Source organism: Dipodomys ordii, unplaced genomic scaffold (genome assembly GCF_000151885.1).
Source record: "Dipodomys ordii isolate 6190 unplaced genomic scaffold, Dord_2.0 Scaffold136, whole genome shotgun sequence".
Classification (NCBI taxonomy): domain Eukaryota; kingdom Metazoa; phylum Chordata; class Mammalia; order Rodentia; family Heteromyidae; genus Dipodomys; species Dipodomys ordii.
Genome location: NW_012267352.1, coordinates 1,755,117 through 1,779,883, shown reverse-complemented (window position 1 = coordinate 1,779,883; position 24,767 = coordinate 1,755,117). Strand labels below are relative to the sequence as shown.

Below are 24,767 nucleotides of genomic sequence, written 5' to 3'. Positions count from 1 at the left end.
CATGCGCACACACATTTATCTATTGTATCACAAGCAGGACAACTGGATTCTTTGTTTAGTGGTGGTAAAAACCAAACCCAGGGTCTTAAGGTATGGGATGCAGGGGGGATTAGGGGGTTAATCACTGTACACTTTAGCTGCATCCCCAGCAGCAGAAAGATTGTGATTTTACTCAGATATGTTGTATATACTATATTTAGTATAACACGTATTAGGTAATCATAATAAATATAACAACTATAATCAAGGACCAAACAAAGCTTGTGAAGTTTTCACTCTCCTTTGGACCACCATGAGCATAAGAATTGTCTACATTTTTTCTTTTTTTGGGGGGAGGGTCCAGTCGAGGGCCTGGGCGCTGTCCCTCAGCTCTTCAGCTCAAGGCTAATGCTCTACCACTTGAGCCACAGTGCCACTTCCAGCTTTTTTTGGTGCTGAGGAATTGAACCCAGGGCCTCATGCATGCAAGGCAAGTGCTCTACCGAGCCACCTTTCCAGCCCTGTCTACATTTTTTCTGTGTGGAAATTCAACAGATTGGCCGATCTGTTAGATTAAGTTGTCTACTTCTTTCTGGACCTTAATCTATCTTTGGTTTCTTAAAGTTGCTGGAATTTTTATGCAGAAGAGTTTTATGGAATCAACACAAATGAGGCTAGTAAAGAAAATTAGTAAACGAGCTTTACAACGTTGGTGCGGGGGGGGGGAAGGGGGGGAAGGAGAAAGATTGGGATTGGGGGGAGTGGGGAGGCTGGGAAGGGATGTGAAGGGTAAACAAAAGGAGGAGGCTGCAATGCTTGGTAAGAAATGTACGCATTATCCTGCCCATGTAATTGTAACCCCTCTGTACAGTATCTTCACAAATAAAATAAAATAAAATAAAAAGAAAATTAGTTATCTTGCATTTTTTAAAAAAGGATGCAGGAGTTGGGGAGTTAGCTCAGTGGAAGAACAGCCTTGAATTTGGTCCTCAGCTCTGGGGAAAAAAAAATAGATTCAGCTGCGTCATGAGTTAGCCTGTCACACACTATTCTAAGCTGGATGTTGGCCGCTGGCACTGTGCTCTCTTAATGTTGGGAAGTAGGACATTTTTCCCTCTCATAATCCTAGAACTGTCAACAATAAAAACATGACTAGGAACCAAGAGAATGACCTTGCAATTCTAGATATGGGTAAGATCAAGGACTGCAATGTGAAGAGTGCTGGAAAATTCATAAACCTTCCATATCCACTAGTCTTTCAGTTTGACAAGGGGACATGTTATGCTCATAGAACCAAGAGAACACAAAATAAAATTGAACACGCTATCAGAGGAAATCTAATCCCTGCCCTGTCAACTAAACGATACTATCTTCTATGTTCTGGACAAGGTAAAAGTGCCCTGTACAATAGTGAAGGAGGCTTTAGAATTTCTTGTTATGTGATGGGCAAATTATACAGACATTAAGTGAAAAAATAATACTAGTAGCTCTACTTTTTTTTTTTGGTATGTCCATGGGCTATTTTAGATGTTAATTTTTTTTCTTTTTTTTTAGATCTTAAATGTGTATGATGGTTACAGGACATATAAACCAAATTTTAGGAAATAAATTTGGGGTAACATCATTTCACATTTTCTTCAAAGTATTACTCTTGCATGCCCACTTTCGCACCAAAACACACACATCATGTGACCCAAGGTAGCCACACGTAATTTGGTCAGGTTAAAATTCATTTCACTCCTTCTGGCATTAGAGAGTAAGCCAGTGTTCATGATTTAAATAGGCAAATGTTAACAAAGCAATAATATATATATATATATATGGAAGGCTTTTCTTCAAAATATAATTTAAGGGCTGGAAAGACGGCTCAGTGGTAGAGTGCTTGTCTTGCATGCATGAGGCCCTTGGTTCGATTCCTCAGCACCACATAAGCAGAAAAAGCTGGAAGTGCTGCTATGGCTCAAGTGGTAGAGTGCTAGCCTTGAGCTGAAGATCTGAGGGACAGTGCCCAGACCCAGAGTTCAAGCCCTATGACCAGCAAAAGAAAAAAAGCATGTGTGTGTGTGTAATTTAAAATAATCACTACTATCCAATTTTCTCATTGGAATTCTTTTTGGACTCTGGGAGGACAGTTTACAGAAAAGGCAACCAGCTATCATTTCTGCTGGGCACAAAATACAGGGTGTTAGCAAGTCATATCAAATGGATTTCAAGCTCTTTTAAATTTGTTGAGCCAAAAGGGGATCCTTTAAGTCCGTAAGTTAGAAGTGTTAAGGCTTGAATAAAGGAGACATTTTGCTTATTCCTGGCTTTTTGTATGTAATCAACTTGAATGAGAAAGGTGTATGCTTGCCCCCAATTCATTTGGAAGCAGTCAAATGTAAAAGAATTTGGGGTTTGAAGTAGCTGCAGTGGTCCACACCTATAATTCTACCACTTTGGGAGGTGTAGGCAGGAAGATCACAAGTTTGAGGCCATTCTGAGACTCTGTCTCAAAATGAAAGAAAGTTAGCATCTGGAGTTAAAGACGCAACACTTGCTCACTGAGCAGATGAGGAATGGTCTGTGCTTTGTGAACATACATGTGATTGAGTACCTGACACAGCGCCTGGCTGGTATTAGATCGTTAATACATGATGCTTTTTCACTTTAGCTTTTTAATTATTTTGTTTATTGCTGTCTGAGTAATGTGGAGATAGCCTTCTAAGGGGAAAGAGGATTGGAGAACAGGGTGGCTAATGTGTACTGTCTCAATACTGACTGCATCCACAATTCTCAGATGGTTTCAAATATATGTGGACATTTTACTGTGCAGAGTTTGCAGAATGACAAGAGTAGGAAACGTATGTGGGGGAGGGGGATGCTTATCTTACAAAAGATGGTATTTTAGAGAAAGGTTTGTTTATAAACCAGATGCAGAGTAGAAATGACGAAAGACATATTAAAAAATATTCCTATGTAATGCTGTTATCTAATTCAATATCATTTTAATAAAACTAACACTCAGGCTGAGCACCAGTGGCTCGCTCATGTAATCCTAGTGACTCAAGAGACTGAGATCTGAGGATCACAATTCAGAGCTAGCCTGGGCAGGGAAGTCTCTGACCCTTATCTCCAATTAAATACCAAAAAGCCAAAAGTGGAGCTGTGGCTCAAGTGGTAGAGTACTAACAATTCAAGCCCCAGAATTGCACCCTGCCCCAACAAAAGTAATAATTAATACTCCAAAAAGGGTTTGATATCCCAGTCTCAGGCCACACACTTTGTTCTTCACCTGTCTCCTGACTCCTGGTCTAATATTTTTCTAGGAACATGGAATCCTGGCAGTAGGTTCCGAAAGAACTAAGACAGGAAAGAAGGCTAGAATGAGGACGGGGCTCCCTCCCACTCCACACGGTTGCCTCTCAGGAAAACACACGCCATGGAAGCGGGAAAGGACAACAGCTAACTCTTACCTACCCAAGCCCTGTTCCCTCTCTGAAACATGGTCACAATGCCCTAGATGAATCTTTGTAAAAGCATTTATTATTATTCAGCATTTGTCACGCTAAAAGACATCTCATTACCTTTTTTGTATTTTTGCCAATCCTGGGGCTTGAACTCTGGGGCTAGGCACTGTCCTGAGCTCATTGTTGCTAAAGGCTAGCACTCCACCACTTGAGCCATCATGCCACTTCCAGCTTTTTCTGTGATTAATTGGAGATCAGAGTCTCAAACTTTTCTGCCCAGGCTGGCTTCAAACGGCAATCCTCAGATCTCAGCCTCCTGAGTACCTAGGCTTATAAGCATGAGCTACAGGTGTCCTGCGCCAATATGCTTTTTTAAGGTTTTTTTGAAAATTAAGAAATGGCTTTTTCCCCCCAAAATATCTAAGCAAGTCTTCCTAAATTCTCATACCAAAAATGATATAGGAAAGATGAAGACGGTCAAATGGAGATACTAAATACAAAGTAATCAGATAGATAGATTATCTGTTAAGAGCTACAAGATTGAAAATGTGGTCCAAATTAACAAGTATTATATTTAGTAGTTTCACGTAGCATATTTTATTAAAATCTGGATCCTGCGAAACTATTTTATGGCTTCTCAGCTACCAGAAATGCAAATATTTGTTCTGCCAGTTCTCTTTAAAATCTTCCAGCATACTGTTAAGCAATAAACAGTATTCCAACATACTTGCTTCTAAATCTGCGCCCTGATCTCTTAATGTAGAATGCAGTGTAGAAAATTTCACATGAATATAAGCCATTGGTTCTCAAGTGGAAGTGACTTGCCTCCTGCCCTGAGGAGACACTCGGCAATGTTAGTGAATACTTTCACCGTCAACAACTGTAGGAGTGAGAGGGTTGGGTAGGGCTGCTATCTATAGGGAAGAAGCCAGGTGGGGTAATAACCCTAAAATTCACTGGAGTCCACTACAGTTACTCAGCTCAAAGTGCTGATTGATAGGTGCTTTAGTAAAACAAAACAGTCCCCAACACATCTTCCTACAGAAGTGTTAATACCTCCATGTGATTTTTGCCTCAAGTCAGCATTTCCAGTCGGTGGAAATAGCTTGTAAACCATAATAAGCTGTTGTTGCTATGATATGAAAGTTTGTGTTCTCTTAAAATTCCTATGTTGAAACCTTAACACTTTATGTGATACGTAAGGGTGGGCCTTGGGAACTTGACAGCGTTATGAGGGCTCTCTATGAATTGAATGGGTATCTTGACAAAAGAGTCTGGAACAAGTTCCTTTTTCCCTTATATCTGCGAGCACACAGCAAGAGGTGACATTTTTGAAGTCCTATCAGAAGATATGGATCTTCAGGTACACCTCAATCTTTGATTTGCCAGCCTGCAAGAACTGTGAGCAACTAATTTCTGTTGTTTAGAAGTCACCTAGCCTACGGTGCTTTTTCAAAGTAACAGAAGTGGACTGCGACAGATGTGCACTTATTTGGTGCATATGTCTACTCATTTTTAATTCCTCTGAAAAACTGAGTTTCTACTGTAAATACTAAAATGTCAGAATATTACATACTGTCATATAAGTGGGGAAATATTTGCCTGACATGTTTTCATTGATCTGTGATTCTTCCAACATTTATTCTTCCTGTTTGAAAGCATATACAGTAAAGAAAACCTTGACACAGGAAAGCAGGAAGAACTACTATAAATAAGCTGTAGTGGACATTTGTTTAAAGGCAAAATAAAGTCACACCACAACCAGAGAACTGCTTTCTTGATTTTATTTCAAAAGTACACAAAGTCACAAAACTAAGAGCAAGTTTTCATTTTGTTTTAACAAAATTTGTTCTTACAGTCTTTAAAATCTGCACCATTGGATATGTAAGTCAGATATTTTAAGTATAAAATCTGAAATTGACACTGTCAGTGTTCCATTTTTGCAAATGTAAAGTGTCAAAGTACATTTTTCAGTAGTACAAATGTATTCATCACTAAAATTCACAGGGACAATTAGTGAATTGTAAATTGTGGTTCTCTTAACTTCTGTCAAGTTAGCAGAAGACACAAAGCTCCTTCTTGGATGAAATCTTTCATGTACATGACCAAAACCAACAACTGGTAGTTGCTATAGTCCTTTTTTTGTTTTGTTTTGTTCTTTTGTAGGGTTGGAACTCAGGATCTGGGTGCTGTCCCTGAGCTCTTTCACCCAAGGTTAGTATTCTACTACTTGGAGCGACAGTGCCTCTTCCAGTTTTGTGGTGGTTGATTAGAGATAAGAGTCTCACAGACTTTCCTGCCTGGATTGGCTTTGAACCACGTTCCTCAGATCTCGGCCTCCTGAGTAGCTAGGATTGTAGGCGAGAGCTACCAGCGCCTGGCCACTATATTCTTAAATTACAAAAGAGGACAAACATTTTGTACAACTTGATTTTAATTAAGAGGCTAGTGTTACCATCCACAGGATAAATTGTCAGCCTTCTGTAGAAAAAGATAAGCAGATCCACAATTCACCAACTTATTTCTTACTGTTCCCTGCTCAGTTATTTTAGTGTCAAAGTAGGCAAACAAGAGATTCTATTGCAAAACATGTTGCCTTTATTGCTGCAATATCCAAAGACATTTGAAATATTAAAACTTGCCCAGAACATTTGTGCCACTAAACACAGGAACATTTTAAAGATATATGTACATATTTATAATATATAATGTCACAAGACACTAAAAGGTAAAAATTGGGCCAACACTTTCTACAAAGCACTCTGTATGTGACACAACAAAGCATTAACCACATAAAACATGGACCTTTTTTCTTTTTCACACTGAAATAAGGCATGTGAAAACCCTAAACAGTGCTGCGGGAAAACTAGAGGGAAAACTACAAACATTCATAACTTCAGTTTACATGCTGCACACACACCCAGAAATTGAGAACAGTTGTTTTAGGAAGCACTATATTACAGAATTTGAAAGCCAACTTCATGCAATGGGTTCTTAACATTTCATCAAGATGCTGACTTGCCTTTTCACTTGCTCCCAAGTTTCTTGCATTGTCTAACATTATCTTTGTCATCACATACTTTTTTCTTTTTCGTTGGTATTAGAGATCAACTCCAGGCCTTTGTGCATGCCAGGCAAGCATTCTACTACAGAGCTCTATCGCCAGGCCTTGGGTTTCTTGAGACTGATTTCACTAGATAATCTAGGCGGGCCTGAAACTCTCCATCCTCCTGCATCTGTGCTGGGATTACAGGTGTCAACTACACCTGACAGAAATCAGTTATTGGTTTATATACAAATGTATACCAAGAATTATTTGGATTTTTTTCCAATTAAATTCCCCCCAAGACCTATTCAGGTTGTGTTTCCATTGTAACAAACCCTTGACAAATAACTCAATTTAAAAATTTGTACAGAGTAATTTGTAAGTGCAACCAATAAGAGAACATTCTCAGAGAATGGGAAGCTAAAAAGGAAATATTAATAAGATTGTCAATAAGAAAAAGAATATGTGTAAACTACTTCATATTCAAAGCACAGAACTATAGAACACATATTATTATTTCTCTTTAAATTATCCTATGAAAATTTAACCTAACTGTACCTCAGGTACAACGTAGATCCAGTTTGGCTACTAACTGGTGCTATAAGCCTAAAACGAAATTGTGTCATCTACTCTTAATCACAACCAAGAAGTCTGTTATGGTTACACTATTTTTTTTCACAAGTTTGTTTTTCATATTATAGTTTGTATGAATCTGAACTAATACATTTCCTGGGAAAGATTTTGTGAGAGTTGGCATTAGATAAATAGGTAGTCTAAGAGAAAGACAGTCTTGGACCCATCTACTTTCTGTGTAATTTCTACTTAGATTGACAGCATAATCTGCATGAAAATCAGAGATAGGCTATATCTAAACATCTTCATTATTAAATTGTGTTGTTGTTGTTTTTCTTACAATACCTTATAAAACAGGCCAAATATCTACCTTTCAAAAATAGCTATTATAAAAGTAGAGGAGCTGGGAAGGTGGCTCAGTGGTAGAGCATTTACCTTGCATGCATGAGGCCCTGGGTTCGATTCCTCAGCACCACATAAGCAAAAAGCCGGAAGTGGCGCTGTGGCTCAAGTGGTAGAGCGTTAGCCTTGAGCTGAAGAGCTGAGGGACAGCGCCCAGGCCCAGAGTTCAGGCCCCACGACCGGACCCAAAAAAAAAAAAAAAAGTAGAAACACAGTCAAAGAGTGTTGGGATCATTAAAAATTTTAAATCCTTATGAATAGCATCATCACTGATGCTACAAGGGAAACAACAGGAGGATGCGGAAGAGGAGGTGGTGGAGGAGGAAGAGGTGGAGGCAAGAGTAAAAGGAAGAGGATAGGAAGGTGTCACAGTGCTGTGTTTGAGAAACAGTAGTACCTTCACCACTAAGCACCTGCCAGGTAGGTGACAGCCAGCTCATAGGCACCAGGAAGTCATCATAGAAATCAAATTACCCCCAAAAGGCACAGATGAAAATGCTAACACAAGTATAAAAGGTAATTTTATGTAAAGAACCTAGTTTTTAAAAAATGCTTCCAAGGATGTAAAACTGTACACTAATCCATCACATAAACATTTGCCTTAAGTTTACCATTACAAAGTATACACAGTACTCTGCCTAATCGTAAATACATGCCGGCATATTTATAATGTAGCGTTGACCACCACAGCACCCAAAGAGATGAACAGAAACCAACTCCCTACTAAAATCTAGGGAAAAGGTTTGGAGCTAATGCAATAATTTATTACAGACCTTATTTACTATAAAGAAAACTGTTGGCTCAATATACTATCTCCACGCTCCCTCATAATCTGAAGGGAAATAAAAGAAATTCACTTTCTTCTACTAAAACAGCACTTAACACATTTGGCAACTAGGAGTATTCCTTTCACCCCTTGTTCTTTTCCTTTAATAAGAGAAAGTTAAGATTGAAACTTTCTCAAAGCTCAGCTTGATTTGCAGATCGACACCAAGACAAGTTTGGCCTCATACTAGCAAGTGTCCACATTCTTCCATGTCTGGAATTCGGAATGGAGGGAAGCTACTTGCCTAAAACATATTTGATCGCTGAGTTTAAAATAAACACATCCTTCTGGGGCTGGACTCAAAAGAGTAAGCTTAGGATTGGACTACATGTTTCTAAAACAAAAGAGTACACTTAAGATTTACATTTCATAATTAGAGGCAAGTTCAATCTATAACTGTCAGATAATAAACAAGTTATAATATTTTTCTTAATAGAAAGACACCATCAAAAGTGAGGAGCAGTGTGAGGGTAGCAGGCCACGACAGGCCTGGACGCCACGGACCACCCATGCATTAATGATCCTATCCTCACTGTTGCTCTGAAGGTGTCACTGATATGTGTGTGACAGGTATTCCTTTACTGTAATGTATAAACCAGGTTACTATGTCCTTTTTGCCTTTTCAGTTAATTAAATGATTAAGAAATCATTTCTGAGCCAAGAATGATAGTGCACAGCTGTAATCCCAACATTTGGGAAATTGAGGAAAATTGAGAGGCTACCCTGGACTACATAACAAGACCCTGTCTCAAATTTTTATGAATGATTTGGAAGTAAAACTAGTCCTTTCTAAAACACTGTAGTATCTTGTACTATTAGAGATACTCCAAGTACATTTAGAGTTTTCAAAGAATATTCAGAAATAAGTACAAACATAACAAAGTTGATATCCCAGAGATTTTTAACTAATTTTAACTAATTTGGGGAACACCATTGGGTCATAAATAAATGAGACAGACCTCCTAAAATGCCTTCAGCATCACCTATTATTCAAAGTGCTACATCTTTTACTTCAGGACTCATATTCTGATACCTTTATAATCAACCTCTAAGAAAATCTATCTTTTTCCCCAGATGGTGACTTTCTTTACAATCTATATAATGCTCTTATTTTTTTCCCAATAGAACCAAACAAAATTTTGTGAACATTTCTGTTTGTTAAATGCTTTTTTCCGAGATATTTTGAGGCTGTTGACAAAATTTAGAGTGAATAGGATCCTGTAACAAGAGAATAAAAAAAACACAGAGTAAAAAAAAAAACAAACCAAAAACCACAAAGAAGTACAGGGGCTCTATACGATAGACCCATCCTTGCTCTGTGCTGGAATCATCACTGGAATGGCTCCCATTCGACTTAGATTAGGGACAGCTACCTTGGCAGGAGCAAGAGTAGGACTCTGAGGAGCACGGTCAAAGTCTTCGCTTGGTACTTGGTTATAGGGAGTCTTGGAATAGCCTTCCATGTTAGAAGGAGACATAGATCCCAGCGATGAATGATTGCTTCCAATATAGCTTCTGGCAGTGGACGTCCGGCTCTTGGGAGGGGGCACATCTTCCCTGAAAAGCAACGTCCCCCAAAAAAAGTTAAAAGAACCAATTTCTGCAAACATAGATTTAGACAAGGTATTAGTTTATGAGTAAGGGTGTTGTGTAAGGGGCAAGTGTGTTAAAGTGATTGGCACAGAAAAAACAAGCCCCAAAGGGCCTAATATCCTGAGTGATGTGCTTGTTCCCATGTAGTAAATAAACAGAATGAAATATGGCCTTTATGCACAGATGGGAATGATTTCACCATATTGCCTTGTGAGAAACAAGTATCAAGTAGTTTCAGATGATCAGTGAAGATCCATTCATTACAGTCAGAACATTTTCGAGTTGCTAAAATACTAATATATACACATATATGTGTTAGCAATATAATATTATATATATATAAAGCATGCATTACACATATATTTATATATTTCTCGCTAAAAAAATACACTTGTACAATGAAAGACATCTAAGACTTTACATGAAAACATTGTAGATTTCAGTTTCCAATAACTGTGAATTTAGGCATAAGAATTTTCATATCACTGACAAAGAATATAAACCTCAGTGACTTTAGGTGCACTTAAAAAATACAATTGTTCAGACCAGACCCCAGATCTATCAAATGTCTGTCATAGTGCGAAAGAATTTAAATCATGTGTTACTGCATGTGTGTGTGTGTGTGTGTGTGTGCGCGCACATGCACATGTGTGTACATGCATATATGTGTTCAGGTCCTGGGCACTGTCCCTGAGCTTTGTGGCTCAAAGCTAGTGCTCTACAACTTGAGCCACAAGCTCCACTTCTTTTGGAGATAAGAGTGCAAATGGATTTTCTTGCCTAGGCTGGTTTTGAACTGAAATCCTCTGATCTTAGCCTTCTTAGTAGCTAGTTCCTGTTACTATTTTTTTAAGTTCTGTAATCTAATTTGTAGAATATCTGTAAAGATAATACAGGGATGGTGGTTCAGCCTAAGCTACAGAGTTTCAAAAACCAAAAAGATTTCACTATGAATAGTTCTACAATACTAGTTAGTATCACTTGATGTTATCAGGGTTTTTTTTTGTTTTTTTGGGGGGGGTCCGGTCGTGGGGCCTGAACTCTGGGCCTGGTCGCTATCCCTCAGCTCTTCAGCTCAAGGCTAGTGCTCTACCACTTGAGCCACAGCGCCACTTGCGCCTTTTTTCTTTTTGCTTATGTGGTGCTGAGGAATCGAACCCAGGGTCTCGGGCATGCAAGGCAAGCGCTCTACCACTGAGCCACCTTCCCAGCCCCTATCAGGTCATTTTTAAAACATCAACATCTGCCCCATTTTCTGACAACTTTATTCCTGCCCCTTTATTATAAAAAGGCAGACAGTCTTACTGTAACTATTTTATAACAGTACTCAAAATAGGGCTTAAGAAAACTTGAGGGTCAGGCTGGGAAGGTGGCTCAGTGGTAGAGCGCTTGCCTTGCATGCATGAGGCCCTGGGTTCGATTCCTCAGCACCACGTAAGCCGGGAAAAAAAAAAAGCCGGAAGTGGCGCTGTGGCTCCAATGATAGAGTGCTAGCCTTGAGCTGAAGAGCTGAGGGACAGCGCCAAGGCCCAGAGTTCAGGCTCCACGACCGGACCCACCCCCCCTCAAAAAAAAAAAACAAACTTGAAGGTGCACACTGACAAGTGGTTTGGACCTGTGAACCTGAAAGTGGCAAGTAAATGCTTCAAAATGTGTTAAAGGGAGGAACCAAAATGTTCACCCATCCTAAAACAGTAAAGCTAAGAGAACTAATCCTTAGAAACAGAATAGATTCCATGTATCTCTTGTAGCTGCTGCTCCATTTTATTACCTTATATCATGATGAACTTCCTTTTCATATTTTTCTTCTCTGCGCTTTTTGTGGCAGCAGAAGATGATAATACTGATAAGTAGAAGGGCAAGCAAAGTTCCTATGACCGCTCCTGCAATCGTTCCAGCTCGATTCGTCGCTAGAATAAGATAATAATAACGATATTTCAAAAGTCCATGGGACAACTATGATATTGAAGGTAGGCTACTCACTGAAAAGAGTGATTTCATTGGATCTATTAATTTTAAGAGACAAATTATACAACCTGCTATATCCCAGAGAGAAAAACGTATAAATAGAATTTTCTTCTGAACTCTGTTTCTAGCATCAAGATGAAAATGAATAGAACTTACTTAATATTGAAATCTATCTTAGTTAATACACAAGACATTTAGAGAGTGAGGGAAGGGGTGACATTGTCCAGTAAAAACTGTGCTCTACCTGACTTATATAACCGTAACCCCTCTGTACCTCACCTTTATAATAATAAAAGTTTTTAAGAAAAATTTTTTAAAAGAATGTGTTCATTACTTATGTAACAATAACCCCTTTGTACATCACCTTTATAATAACAATTAAAAAAAGTTTAAGAGTTTCTTTAAGCTGCTCTTACTTGTAATCCCTGAACACTATACAAAAGCTAATTTGACACCTTTGACCTCCTTAATATCATTTTTGGTTTTTACCAAAAAATGTGGAGATTTTCCTCCTCTGTGAAGGAGAAAGGGAACTAACCAAGTCACCAAGTGTTCTAATCAAAGCTAGCTAGTATCCTTTGCCCCTCAACCCATCCTCACTGACTAAAGGAGGCTCTATGAAGATAACAGAAGTAAACTGATAGAAGATTCTTACGAGGAACAACATCAAGGCGAAGCAGACACTGATCAGAGCCCACTCTGTTCTGGACTGTGCAGCTGTATGTCCCAGAGTACTCAGAAGTAGCATTTTTGACAGATATAACAGGTGAAGTCATTTCTATGGGGAAAAAAGCAAACTCAGTTTTACATGATGTGTGGTTCTCTGTCTTTCACCAAGTCTAGCCCTGCTGAATTTGACAGATAATGCATGATGCAAGCAAACTGCCAGGGAGCCACATGCATCTGTCTACAATTAACAGTCATCCTGAAGCTTCCTGAGATAAAGACAAAAGTTAACCATGATCCTCAGCCACAGAGCCTCAGCTAAAGCATGGGTATCGGTCTGCTGCGTAGCAGTTGCAAACATTTTGCACCACCTCAGACTATTAAAAAAAAAAATCTCAAAAAACAAAAAAACAAAAAAAACCCCAACAACTCATTCCACAAAGGCTCTTTCATGCAGCAGGAAGATGTGCAAATCCTATTTACCCCACCTAGCCGAGTGAAACATACAAAAGAAAGTCAGAAGTGATGATCCAGTTTGATCTCTAGTTGGAAAAAAAGAGAGAGAAAGAAAACTACTAAACACCAAGGTGGGGTGGACAGAAGAAAGCAGAGCATAGAAATCAGTTTGAACTTAAGAGTTCAATTGTAATAAACAAGTAAGTGATCAGATTTGGCCATTTTTTAAACTAGCTAGCTAGTGTGCCACAAGTTTTTAAATGTTTCGTTTAAACTTTCAGATATAACACAGGCAAATTACCATAGCATCAACATGAATCTAGGCAAAACATATAATATTAGCCACTCTCTAATTTATGAACATGAACATGAACATTTCGCACTACTTATGAAAGTCTACCTAAAAAGCTAATTCTCAAAGGCAAAATCATTTGTTATTGAAAACTTCCACTCATATAACACTGAGTTGCCATTACAAAATACAGAAAAATTCACATGGTAGCTCTGATTACGCTGTAGAAATGAAAAGTATTTGTGAATTAAAAATATGCGATCACATACACATATAAGCACTACTAAATTTAAATCCAAAGCACTGGCACATGATAAAATTTGTATTATGGGCAATACCTGCTAGCCATGGAGTGGGCATTTTCTGGGAATCAGACAATTTTTGCCATTCGTATCGCAAGGGAAGTGAACCTTCTTTTGGTTCACATTTTAGCTTGAAATCATTTCCAATTTCTTCTGATCCATCAACAAAACATCTTGTACCTGAAGGCTTAACTGAGGAAGATAAAAAAAAAAAAGAAGTTTTTATACAGAATGGGTGTGTGTGTTGGTTGTGGGGCTTGAACTCTGGGCCTGGGCGCTGTCCCTCAGCTCTTCAGCTCAAGGCTAGTGCCCTACCACTTGAGCCACAGCGCCACTTCCAGCTTTTTGGTGGCTAATTGGAGATAAAGAGTCTCATATATTTTCCTGCTTGGGCTGCTTTGAACCAGATCCTCTGATCTCAGTCCCCTGCGCTGCTAAGATTACAGGCATGAGCCACTGGCACCTCGCCAGAATAGACTTCTTAGTTACTTAAACACCACCATGGTCCATGATCACCGAGACCTCATCAGTTGGTCCTTGGCTCCAAAGTGACAAAAAAACAAAAGACCACAATAAAAGGTGAGAATAGCATTTTCCTCAGCTTCCCAAACACAGAACAGGTTAAGAAAGAACTTCAGCAAGCAGCCATTGCCCAAGGAGGTTTTGGCCATGTCTTGGGCACAGCTCCGTGCTCCTCCATTTTACGGGCATGCATAAGGAAATCAAGGAGGAAGAAGAGGACTGTCACTTGAGACTCAAGCAAAGAAGCTCCTCTCCCTATTTCTTATCTATTCTTCTCCAGGATCTGAATACGTGCCAAGTCATTTCTCTCTGTGCGCTGATAGCCTCACAACCAAGAGATTTATTATCACGAATGCTGGTAACGGGGCAAAACAGAAATAGTATTTTACTTCTACTACTTAGGTTTCCTATAAATTCTGTAGCTAGTTTTACATCTGTCTTCCCACCCTGGTTAAGTGTCCAGACTGCTTTTATTCCTTCATTACTATGAATAAAGGTGATGGGTTTTATATCTCTCAATTCTTATATACACCACCACCTGAACTTCATGTATTACTGAGTGCAATTTAATTGTATGGTTATCACAATAAGGAACGGCTAGAGTTGGTCATCAGGATTTGCTATATTCACCAGAGCATCTTCAATTAAGGTTCTCAATCAAGATCTCACACTGTCTTAAGTTTCTTGAGTATTAGTAGAAGCATTTAACTGCATTATTGAGTTTTGAAACAAATGTTTTTTCAAACTAACTCTCGAAACAACTACATTAATTGGGATTGTAAATAAATTTTGAGTATTACTTTGTATAATGATTCTTCAACAAAATAAGCCTCATTTCTTCCATTTCTTCACACTATCAATAAACAATTACTATAACCTAGCGGTCAATGAGATGTTATAGCAGTGTTTTATACGTGGAGCCTCTATTGGTATGCGACGCTAACTTTAATCCTCACCCTTACTATTGAAAATGTCCCCCTCGTATACCAAACCTGCCCAATAATGGGCATTCATTGAAAGCTGCTGCTTGGGAAACCCAAAGTCCTGCTGAATCCAAGGTTTCCACACTCACTGTCCACACAAGATTTTTTATCAACATTGGTTTCCAAAAGACACCTGAGCAACCCAAATGTTTTGAGAGAGAGTAGAAAGCACAAGTCATTCCATGAAAAAATCAACTATTGACTACTGACACTTGCTCGTACAGGAAAAAAAAAGAGAGCAATGAAGGAAACAGAGATGGCTGTTAAATGGTGCTTGGGTCTGGGTTTCCAGAACTTTTGGCATTTTGGTTCATGGCTACAAGGCGTACAGGTTTTGATGAATCACCTTTCACTGCCCTGTAAATATTATGACAGTCACTCAGTACTGAAGAATCATGCAGAGCCAGTGAGGCGAGTGACAGCACCAGGGAACTAACGCTGGATTGGGTCACTAGAGGGCACTTCATCTTATCTTTTCCCACATTCTCTGGGAAGGATTTCCAGGCACCGTTAACAACAGATAAGCTTCATTCCAATTCCCACTTTAAGAGAAAACAATTCTGGTGGTTTCCTCAGCTCTAATGGTAACTCACTGGAAAACAGAAGAAAAAGCTACAGAAAGTAAGCTTTGGTTCCTGTTTGGTGACAGCCTGAGCAATCACTTCTTATTTACCCAATTTATCTCCTCTCCCTCCCTCCCTTCCTGGTTGGAATTCATAGCTTATTTGGCTACGGTAATCTCCCACAGAGCTAACAAAAAAGAAAGCCTTCTCACCCAGACTGAGGGAATGGTTCGGGTTGGAAATTTAACTCCAGGGCCATTCCTGCGGTGGGTGGGTCCAGTCTGTGATGCTATGAGCACTATTATTTGCTTAGCATATCATGCACCCTTGCTATTGCCCAAACCTACCTCCCCTTAGGTATGTGTGGCCTTATGCTGTAACAAAATCTATTCCCTGGGACCTACAAATATAACCTATGACCTGCCCCACAGGGTCCAACGAGGCAAGACCCAAAGCTTCCAGGGTACCTGCTTCACTTACTTTCTCACCAAAGGTGAACATTTTTAACTAGTACCTGATAGGTTGGAATGCTTTATGTTTACTTTTATTGGTGCCAATACCTAGGCTTGAACTCAGGGTCTGAGTGCTGTCCCTAAGACTCCCCTCTCTGCTTCCCTTCAAGGCTAGCTAGCTAGCACTCATCACTTCAGGCTAAAAACCACCAAAAGGTGGTTAATTGGAGGTAAAAGTCTTATAGACTTTTCTAACCCGGCTGACTTTGAACAGCAATCCTCAGATCTCAGCCTCCTGAATAGCTAGGATTACAGATTACAGATAAGAGCCACCTGGGCCCAGCTTTAAAAAAAGACTGCCTTTGGTGTCCATTCCAACAGAATGGTGACTGACCAACAAAATAACATTCCCCAAAGTGGCCACTGCCGTGCAAAAACATTCACTCTCGTGCTCCTAGTTTTTACATTTATCCATCCACTCCTAGCCAGTCCTCTTAAACAAAAGGAAGTGAGCAAGCCTGTCCTAATTAGTTATTTCCTAAATTTTATTAAGCTATTCTAGCCATCAACATTTCATACAATAAGGAAGTCCACAGGGTCCTCTAGAACATGGCACTTTTAAGTCATTGAATAAGGAATTTTACTGTAATAAAATAAAGAAATGAGACTATTATGTTTATCTACATGTTATCTACTTGGTAGTCATTATACATTTTTGTGCGGCGTCTACAGTAAAAAGTTTTGAAAGCATATTTGTGGTTATATAATCTTTTTATTTACTTAAGAGTGCTTGCTTGGGCACAATATCACACCTTTAGAAGGATAATAAACGTGAGAGTCTGACAGTTTACCCAGCAGCTCACAGTTATTTCCTTAACTATCAGAAAGAGAGAGAGAGAGAGAGAATTAGGAGACATCTTATCCACTGTCTAAAGCCCATACTTGCAAGGATGAAAATCACTGATGTCAGGGAATTAAGTAACTACCTGATATCTAATTGCCTTCCTCCAATCAGTGAGAGTGAAAGTGTAAAGCCTATAGAAACACTTTGGAACAGAATGGGAGGGATCTGACGGTTGAATAGTCTTATGTTGCAAAATGGTTTGAGGGTCACAGAAATAAACAAGTTCTACTCTGGGATCCAGGCTAAGGATGGTACAGAAAACTCAGACCTCTTACTTCCTGACTTTTCCACCTGCTGTTGCTATAACAAAAGAGCTGGGGCTAGATCATTTATATCTTTAAAATTCTATTTCACTTACAATTTGGGAGGTCCAAGAATATGGTGCCAGACTGCTTTGTTCTAGTGAGGAGCTCATGGTAGAAGGGAAATGGGCATTTGAAGGAGAGCAAAGGAAATGACTGCTCTGTAACAGCCAGCATTCACGAGCAACAAATCACTGTCGCGAGGACTACATTATCCTCTCACAAGGATTCATTATCCTCTAACAATCCTCTAATCATGTGTTTGTTACCGGCCTCTCCACCTTTCAAAATGTTTATATCAAGGAATTTAAGCCTCAATTATGAGATCGGATAGTGATGAGCTATCTTCAAACCATAACACAGTGCTATCTTTCTATCAGGAGTCCGATTATTCCCAACTCACTGAACTTCAAAAATAATTTGGTCACTTATTTACCTCAGACAAACAAAAAACAAAAACAAAAATACAACACACTAGCTTTGTCTTTTATGCTATTTGAGGATTTTAGAAGTACTTCAAAAGTTTAAAATTATTATTCTAAAACCCTAAACTTTTATCTTACATAAATGTTGCTGCTATACACTACTATGAAAGTACTGTTAATAAGTAATTTAGTATTACAGATTACATAATAACAAATAACTTAATAACAAAATAACTTACCGAGAACAGTCAGCAGAACTTTCTTATTTGCAACACCAGGAGCTTTCTTCACTTTGCACTGATAGGTGCCGATATCTGATAGTTGCAAGTTTGTTATGTTTATTGATGCATCACCAGATTTGAGATCACTACTTGTGAAATGTACTCGACCTTTCAGATCTTGATAGTAGTCATCATAAATTTTGTCTCCAGAGTATAAAATAATCTAAAAGCAAGGTCAAAATAAGACAGGAGACAAATACACAAAACAAAAAGAAAACTATCTCATTCAGGAGCTCTGGATATGCCACAATACTGCAGAATCTAAAATCAAAAGGGGAAGGACACTGTGTGAAGCCCACAGCCATCTATGCATAAAATGAGGAAAATTAAAAGAATCAAGTGAGATATGCGTATAGTTCCACTTTTCTATTTAAAATAGGGAAACCAAGAGCAAATATAGTCACAGAATCGAGGATGCAGAGTTGTTCATTTCTATGCACTATACATTTCATCTGCCATTGGAGCAGTCTATCAATTAAGCATACTAAAAGAAGTATATACTGTTCTGTTTCTCAAAAAAAAAAAAGGCTTATAGTTTACCACATTATGTAATAATAAAATTAACAAATTTACACCAGGCCCTGGTGGCTCAAGCCTATAATCCTAGCTACTCAGGAGGCTGAGACCTGAGGATCGCGGTCCAAAGCCAGCCTTGGGCAGTAAAGTCTGTGAGACTCTCATCTCCAATAAACCACCAGAAAATCGGAAGAGGCACTGTGGCTCAAGTAGTAGAGCACTAGCCTTGAGTTAAAGAGCTGAGGGATATGCCCAGGCCCAGAGTTCAAGCCCCATGGCTGACCAAAAAAATTAACAAATTTAAAAGAAAAAATAAAAGCATTTTTGTGTTAAAGTTAAGTTGGAGGCACCTTGAGAATTCTTGTTCCTAGTACATCAAAATTATTAAGATAAGCCTTTTAATATGGGTCTTTGGGTTAACAAAACCTATGAATGAATCTTTGGCGACTAAGTCAAAGACTACTTCCTATTTCAATGAGTTTTCTGAAACACTACTACAGAATTTGGTGGAAATCACTGAAGGCTAGATTAAGGAAGATAATTCTGTGTTTATTTGGTTTGGAAACTGGGTTTGGTAATATGTGCTTACAATCTCGGCTACTCGGAAGTTCAGGTAGGAGGATTAAGATCTGAGGCTGGCGGGCCCAAAAATGTTAAGAGTTTATCAGAAAAACAAGCTAGAGCAAAAGGGACAAGTAGCATGATTCAAGCTGTGGACTGCTGGCCCCAGTTGTAAAAGCCGTGAGTTCAGTCCCCAGTAATTTTGTTTAAAAAACAAAAACCTGAAGCTCTACAATGGTAATCTCTAACAACCCCTAAAATTAATGTTTTTTTGGGGGGGTCCAGTTGTGGGGCCTGAACTCTGGGCCTGGACGCTGTCCCTCAGCTCTTCAGCTCAAGGCTAGCACTCTACCAGTTGAACCACAGCGCCACTTCCGGCTTTTCTCTTTTTGCTTATGTGGTGCTGAGGAATCGAACCCAGGGCTTCATGCATGCAAGGCAAGCGCTCTACCACTGAGCCACCTTCCCAGACCCTAGTATGTTTTTCTTATTTCTTACATTGGTCACTGAAATCTAGTCAAAAAGCCTGACTATAATGTATACCTTGAAAACCATTTCCTTTCTGTTGGTAATTTAGGTGGTATAATTTGAGGAAAATGGCATGAAGGATACCTTTTGCCCAGTTTCCTATAAAGAATCGCCTGAGAGGGGAAACTCACACTGTCTTTCCAACTCTCATACAACCCCAGCCCTAACTAAAAACCCGAGTGTGTGAGTGAGTGTGAGTGAGTGTGTGTGAGTGTGTGTGTGTACACATATGTATTGACTATTACCAGGATACACTCAACGCTTAGTTTTATTAAGTACATATATATAAAAAGCAGTTGGAAAAAAAAAAAGCCGAGGGCCCCACAGCTGAATTGCCCCACCCACTTCTCCACCTCAGCACTGAGAACTTTGTGCAGAGAAACAGTAGCTTCCTTTGAATTACACTACTGACTTAATTGAAGGACTCTAAGCTAGAATCTATTCTACTTTCCTTCCCCCAGGTTGTGGGACTGGTGTGCCGTCTCTAAGTTGTTTTTGCTTAAGTCTAGGACTTGCCCACTACTGGTTTTTGAGTGGTTAATTAGAGATAAGAGTCTCCAGGGACTTTTCAGCCTGGGCTGTGATCCTCAGAGCTCAGCCTCCTGAGTAGCTAGCATTACCGGCATGAGCCACCAGCACCTAGCCAATCCATTCTACTTTTAATAGCTCATTTTGCAACATACACATTACTAGTCTTCAAAAATGGGCCTGACAAGCCTGGCACTGGTGGCTCACGCCTGTAATCCTAGCTACTCAGGAGGCTGAGATCTGGGATCATGGTTCAAAGCCAGTCTGGGCAAGAAAGTCCATGAGACTCTTATCTCCAAAAAAACCACCAGAAACCCAGAAGTGGTACTGTGGCTCAAGTGGTAGAACAGTATCCTTGAGCAGACAATCTCAAGGACAATGCCCAGGCCCAGAGTTCAAGACCCAGGACCGACCAAAAAAAAAAAAAAAACCAGGGGGGGGGGGGGGGGAGACTGACAAATAGGTTTACATTGTGAGTTATTTTATAAACTAGGAGTAACTAACATTAAGCAGGCAATTCCACACAACTCCACAGATTCTTCTTCACCCCAGGGATGCATTAGAGCACTGTCCACATGTAACACCTAGCCTAAGAAAAACAGTAAGTAGTTCCTACACACCAAGCTTTGCAGTCACACTTAGCTGCCAGCCAGATCTGTTTGACACAATGCATGATTAACATTTTTATACCTGTTCTTCCTATTATTTTTTAAATAACTTTGTATACTATATACATATCTATACATACATATGCTATGAATATATAGTACTTTGTTTATAATGGTAGTGGAGAAAGTCCTCCAAAAGATGGTACTTAGTTAATGATGAAACAAGATTCATATACAAAGCACAGTTGTTTTTCTGATTCCCATTCTTATTAATATTTTTACATCTACTTACAAGCTGATAAAATAGTTGTGCATAGTGTTTCACTGAATTCCTTTAACACCTCAGAGGTAATCAATAACCAGTCCCTATTTAACACCTTTTTTTTTACATCTTTTAAAAAAGGTAGTGGCGCTGTAGCTCAAGTGGTAGAGCGCTCGCCTTGAGCTGAAGAGCTGAGGGACAGAACCCAGGCCCAGAGTTCAAGCCCCACGACTGACAAAAAAAAAATAATAATAATTTAAAGCCGGGCGCTGGTGGCTCACGCCTGTAATCCTAGCTACTCAGGAGGCTGAGATCTGAGGATCGAGGTTCAAAGCTAGCCAGGGTGGTAGAGACCGTGAGACTCCTATCTCCAATAAACCACCAGAAAACCGGAAGTGGTGCTGTAGCTCAAGTGGTAGAGAGCTCGCCTTGAGCTGAAGAGCTGAGGGACAGCGCCCAGGCCCAGAGTTCAAGCCCCATGACCAACAACAACAACAACAACAACAAAAAAGGTGTATGTATCTAACATGAGAGGCAAAAGGGGATCACCAAAGTACAGAGAACTGGACTCAAATCTCAGCTGCTAGCTGTGTGGCCACAGGCTTGTTCCTGCACATAGCTGATACCATTTCTACCTTGTCATATTCTCACTTAAGGGTGTCATTTCAAGGCTTACATAAAATACTCACAGTCAGGCTGGACTGTGTAGTGATGTTTCTGTGGCTAAGTTTCTTTCATAGCCCTCTTGTGTTTGTGTGAGAACAGTCTGTGGTTTTCACACAATGACAAAAATATATAATACCTAACAATGTATTTCTCAGAACTTACCCACAATACTGAGTGTGGCATGGCTATCTAATTAAAGAACACTACCAAAAACATAGTACATGCTCACTGCTGACTAAAGTGATCACAGAAGAAGGGAGACCAGTCCTTTGATTCCAAGTCCTTAACTACTGTCTGCTAAATACAGTAAAAAAGGATTCTGCCAAGTGAATTTACTGAAATTCTAAATAAACCCTCTCTTCTGTATAATCTCCCTTTAACCTTATCTTTCTTCTACTGTTTTAGGCCAGGTTTTTCCTTTTTTTTCTTTTTATACACTATATATGTGTATATACATATATTTGCATATATGTGTGTATCTATATATGTATGTATGTATGTATGTATTTATGTATGTATACAGACACATCTCAAAACATCCCTCAAAATATTTAACTTGTTCTTCTCCTCCTGGTCTAATTTTATTTTATTAAATGTGTCCGATGAAGCTAATAAACAACCTTGTAGATAAAATGAGGGTTTTAAAAGGCAAAAGGAGATACTCACTTTTGGAGACGGCAGTACCTGGCAAATTTTAGGGGTGGGGTGCATGTGTGTCTGCAAGCACAAGCAGTTTTTGGTTTGCAAGTTTTCTACATTAAGTACTTATTACCTCAACTAGGAAAAAGTATTATAAATGTACTTTTGTATTTTTAAATTAATGACTTACGTTAACTGTAACCCTCTCTATACCTCACCTTTATAGTAATCATTTTTAATTAATGATTAAGCATTTTATGTACTGTATCTTCGTGCTACAATGACTTCATTTTGTTTCTGAAGAAACTCAATGCATAGGATATTTAAGGCAAAGAGTAAGATGAATAGAATCTAATAATATATGCCTATGTTTCAGTATATCTTACATTTTACAGTAACAGAATGCCTGTGTATTCTATCCGACCTTTAACATAGCATTTCCTCCCTGCCATCCATGACATAACCACACCCACTTCCGTCTTGCGCCCTCTGGACACCCAGCACAATTTCCTGACTTATAACAAACAATTTCTAATCAAGACTTTCAGTACTTTCCCAAGTTCCTCTTCTTCCCTGTAACCTTCTCTAAGGAACAGAATGACCTCTTCCCAATTGTAATCTGAAGTCAACTTACTATCCATTTCACTTCATTACCTCGGTGACCTCAACTTCCCCCACTAGGTGACTGCCTTCCTCACAAGCCTGAGCAGTCAGATTTCTTCCTTTCTCCCTGCAGCGAGACTACGCAATGTGCAGGGTGATGGGTAGGCACAGGAGAGCTGCACGGCCATCTGCACGGTGGCCCAGCCCTTCTCACACTCACCACTTGATCCACCTGCTGATTATCGGATGGAGATAGCAGCCATTCAATGTCCAGTGGCCCCTGGTCTTCCTGGCTGAGGGTGAACTTGCAGGGCAGATAGGCTGTTTCCCCCTTAGCTTTTTCAATCGTCTGTTCAGGAGTGGTGATACTCAAGCCTCTGGTGAAATCTGGAGAAAGAAGCACCCAAATGGGACTAAGCAACTGCAATGACTCCGGCACATGGCCTTGCGGCCACGCTGGGCAGCACAGTGCCGGGGGACGGGGGTAGGGAAGACCCAGAAGAATGGCGGTTCAACTCAGTCGTGCCTTTGTTTAAATGGAATGACACTATTAATATCCTCTGCTTTTCTTTAAAACATTACGAACTTTCCAACACCACACAAAATAACTTTATGATTCACTGCGCATTTCTGTATCCCAGCAGACATTTTTAAATTGCAGTTGGCTAGAATCTGCAAAAGTTCAGTTATAACCTAGAAATCACACTAATTCACACTCACTACAATGGAACGAATACATCTGCAAGTGATTTTTGATAGGGCCAAGGTAACGATTTTGACACATGTTCCTGCTAAAGCTTTTTTTTGGGGGGGGGGAGGGGAAATGGGAGGGTCAGTCATGGGGCCTGTACTCTGGACCTGGGCGCTGTCCCTCAGCTCTGCAGCTCAAGGCTAGCGCTCTACCTACCACTTGAGCCACAGCGCCACTTCTGGCTTTTTGTGTTTCTGTGGTGCTGAGGAATTGAACCCAGGACTTCATGCATGCAAGGCAAGCACGTTACCACTGAGCCACCTTCCCAGTCCCCGATAAGGCTTTTTTAATTTTTAGTAAACTTGTATCATTTCTGTTGAATACTTAATTCATTTCAATGCAATACATTGTGACAAGAAAATGAAGACAGGAAGGAAAGAAAGAAGGAAGGAAAGAAGCAAGCAAGCAAGCACTGTCAATTTATCTGAGTGATAGGCTGCATAATATTGTTTTGAGCTAATGGCAGACCCTATGTATGACCTTTATCTCATTCAAGTTTAGTGGAAATGAAAACTTACTATTACTCCATATTTATATTCTACCTCTTACACGGATGTATACACAAATACCATTATATTCGATTTTCTTTTTTTACAAGTACCAGGACTTGAACTTAAGGAGTTTTAACCTCTCACTGGGCTTTTTTGCACAGAGCTAGTTCTCTACTACTTCCAGACCAGCATTTTTGCTACTTAATTGAAGACTGAGTGATGCAGACTTTTCTCTCTGGGCTGGCTTTGAACCACAATCCTCTAGGTCTTAGCCTCCTTAATAGCTAGAATGAAAGGCCTGAGCCACCAGAGCCCAGCTATTTCCAAAGCTTTTAATAGCATTTAAGAACATTTCTCAAACAGATTTAAAATGGATGCAAATTTCCTCTGCTTCCTCCTGTTTAAGTCTCCAGCTGAGCTTGCTTTGACCAACAGAATTTACAGGCGCTGCCCGGTGCAATAGGCCTCAAAAGCTCTGCTACACCCATCCCCTCCTCTTTTGGACCCCTCTCACTGTGAACAAATCTCAGGGGAAAGAATGGATGTGTCTCTTATCCCTGTGGATAAGCCCCATCCTACGCGCTTGCCTCACCTAACCTGGAAATGTATAGGATCATGGACACAGGATTT

General features: G+C 39.6%; 1 protein-coding gene across 2 annotated transcripts in view; it reads right to left on the bottom strand.

Moving 5' to 3' along the window:
* Positions 1–24,767, bottom strand: part of Cxadr (coxsackie virus and adenovirus receptor) — a 57,099-nt gene that overhangs the window by 7,031 nt on the left and 25,301 nt on the right. The window contains exons 2-7 of one of the 2 annotated variants that reach the window (XM_013031048.1): positions 23,116–23,282; positions 17,943–18,147; positions 13,589–13,744; positions 12,492–12,614; positions 11,640–11,778; positions 9,649–9,832 (exon numbers count right to left, since the gene is read on the bottom strand). In XM_013031048.1, the coding sequence (XP_012886502.1) occupies positions 9,649–9,832; positions 11,640–11,778; positions 12,492–12,614; positions 13,589–13,744; positions 17,943–18,147; positions 23,116–23,282 (974 nt within the window). Of the gene's footprint in view, positions 1–8,748; positions 9,833–11,639; positions 11,779–12,491; positions 12,615–13,588; positions 13,745–17,942; positions 18,148–23,115; positions 23,283–24,767 lie in introns of those variants that run through there. The other variant, XM_013031046.1, reaches the window with a different exon arrangement.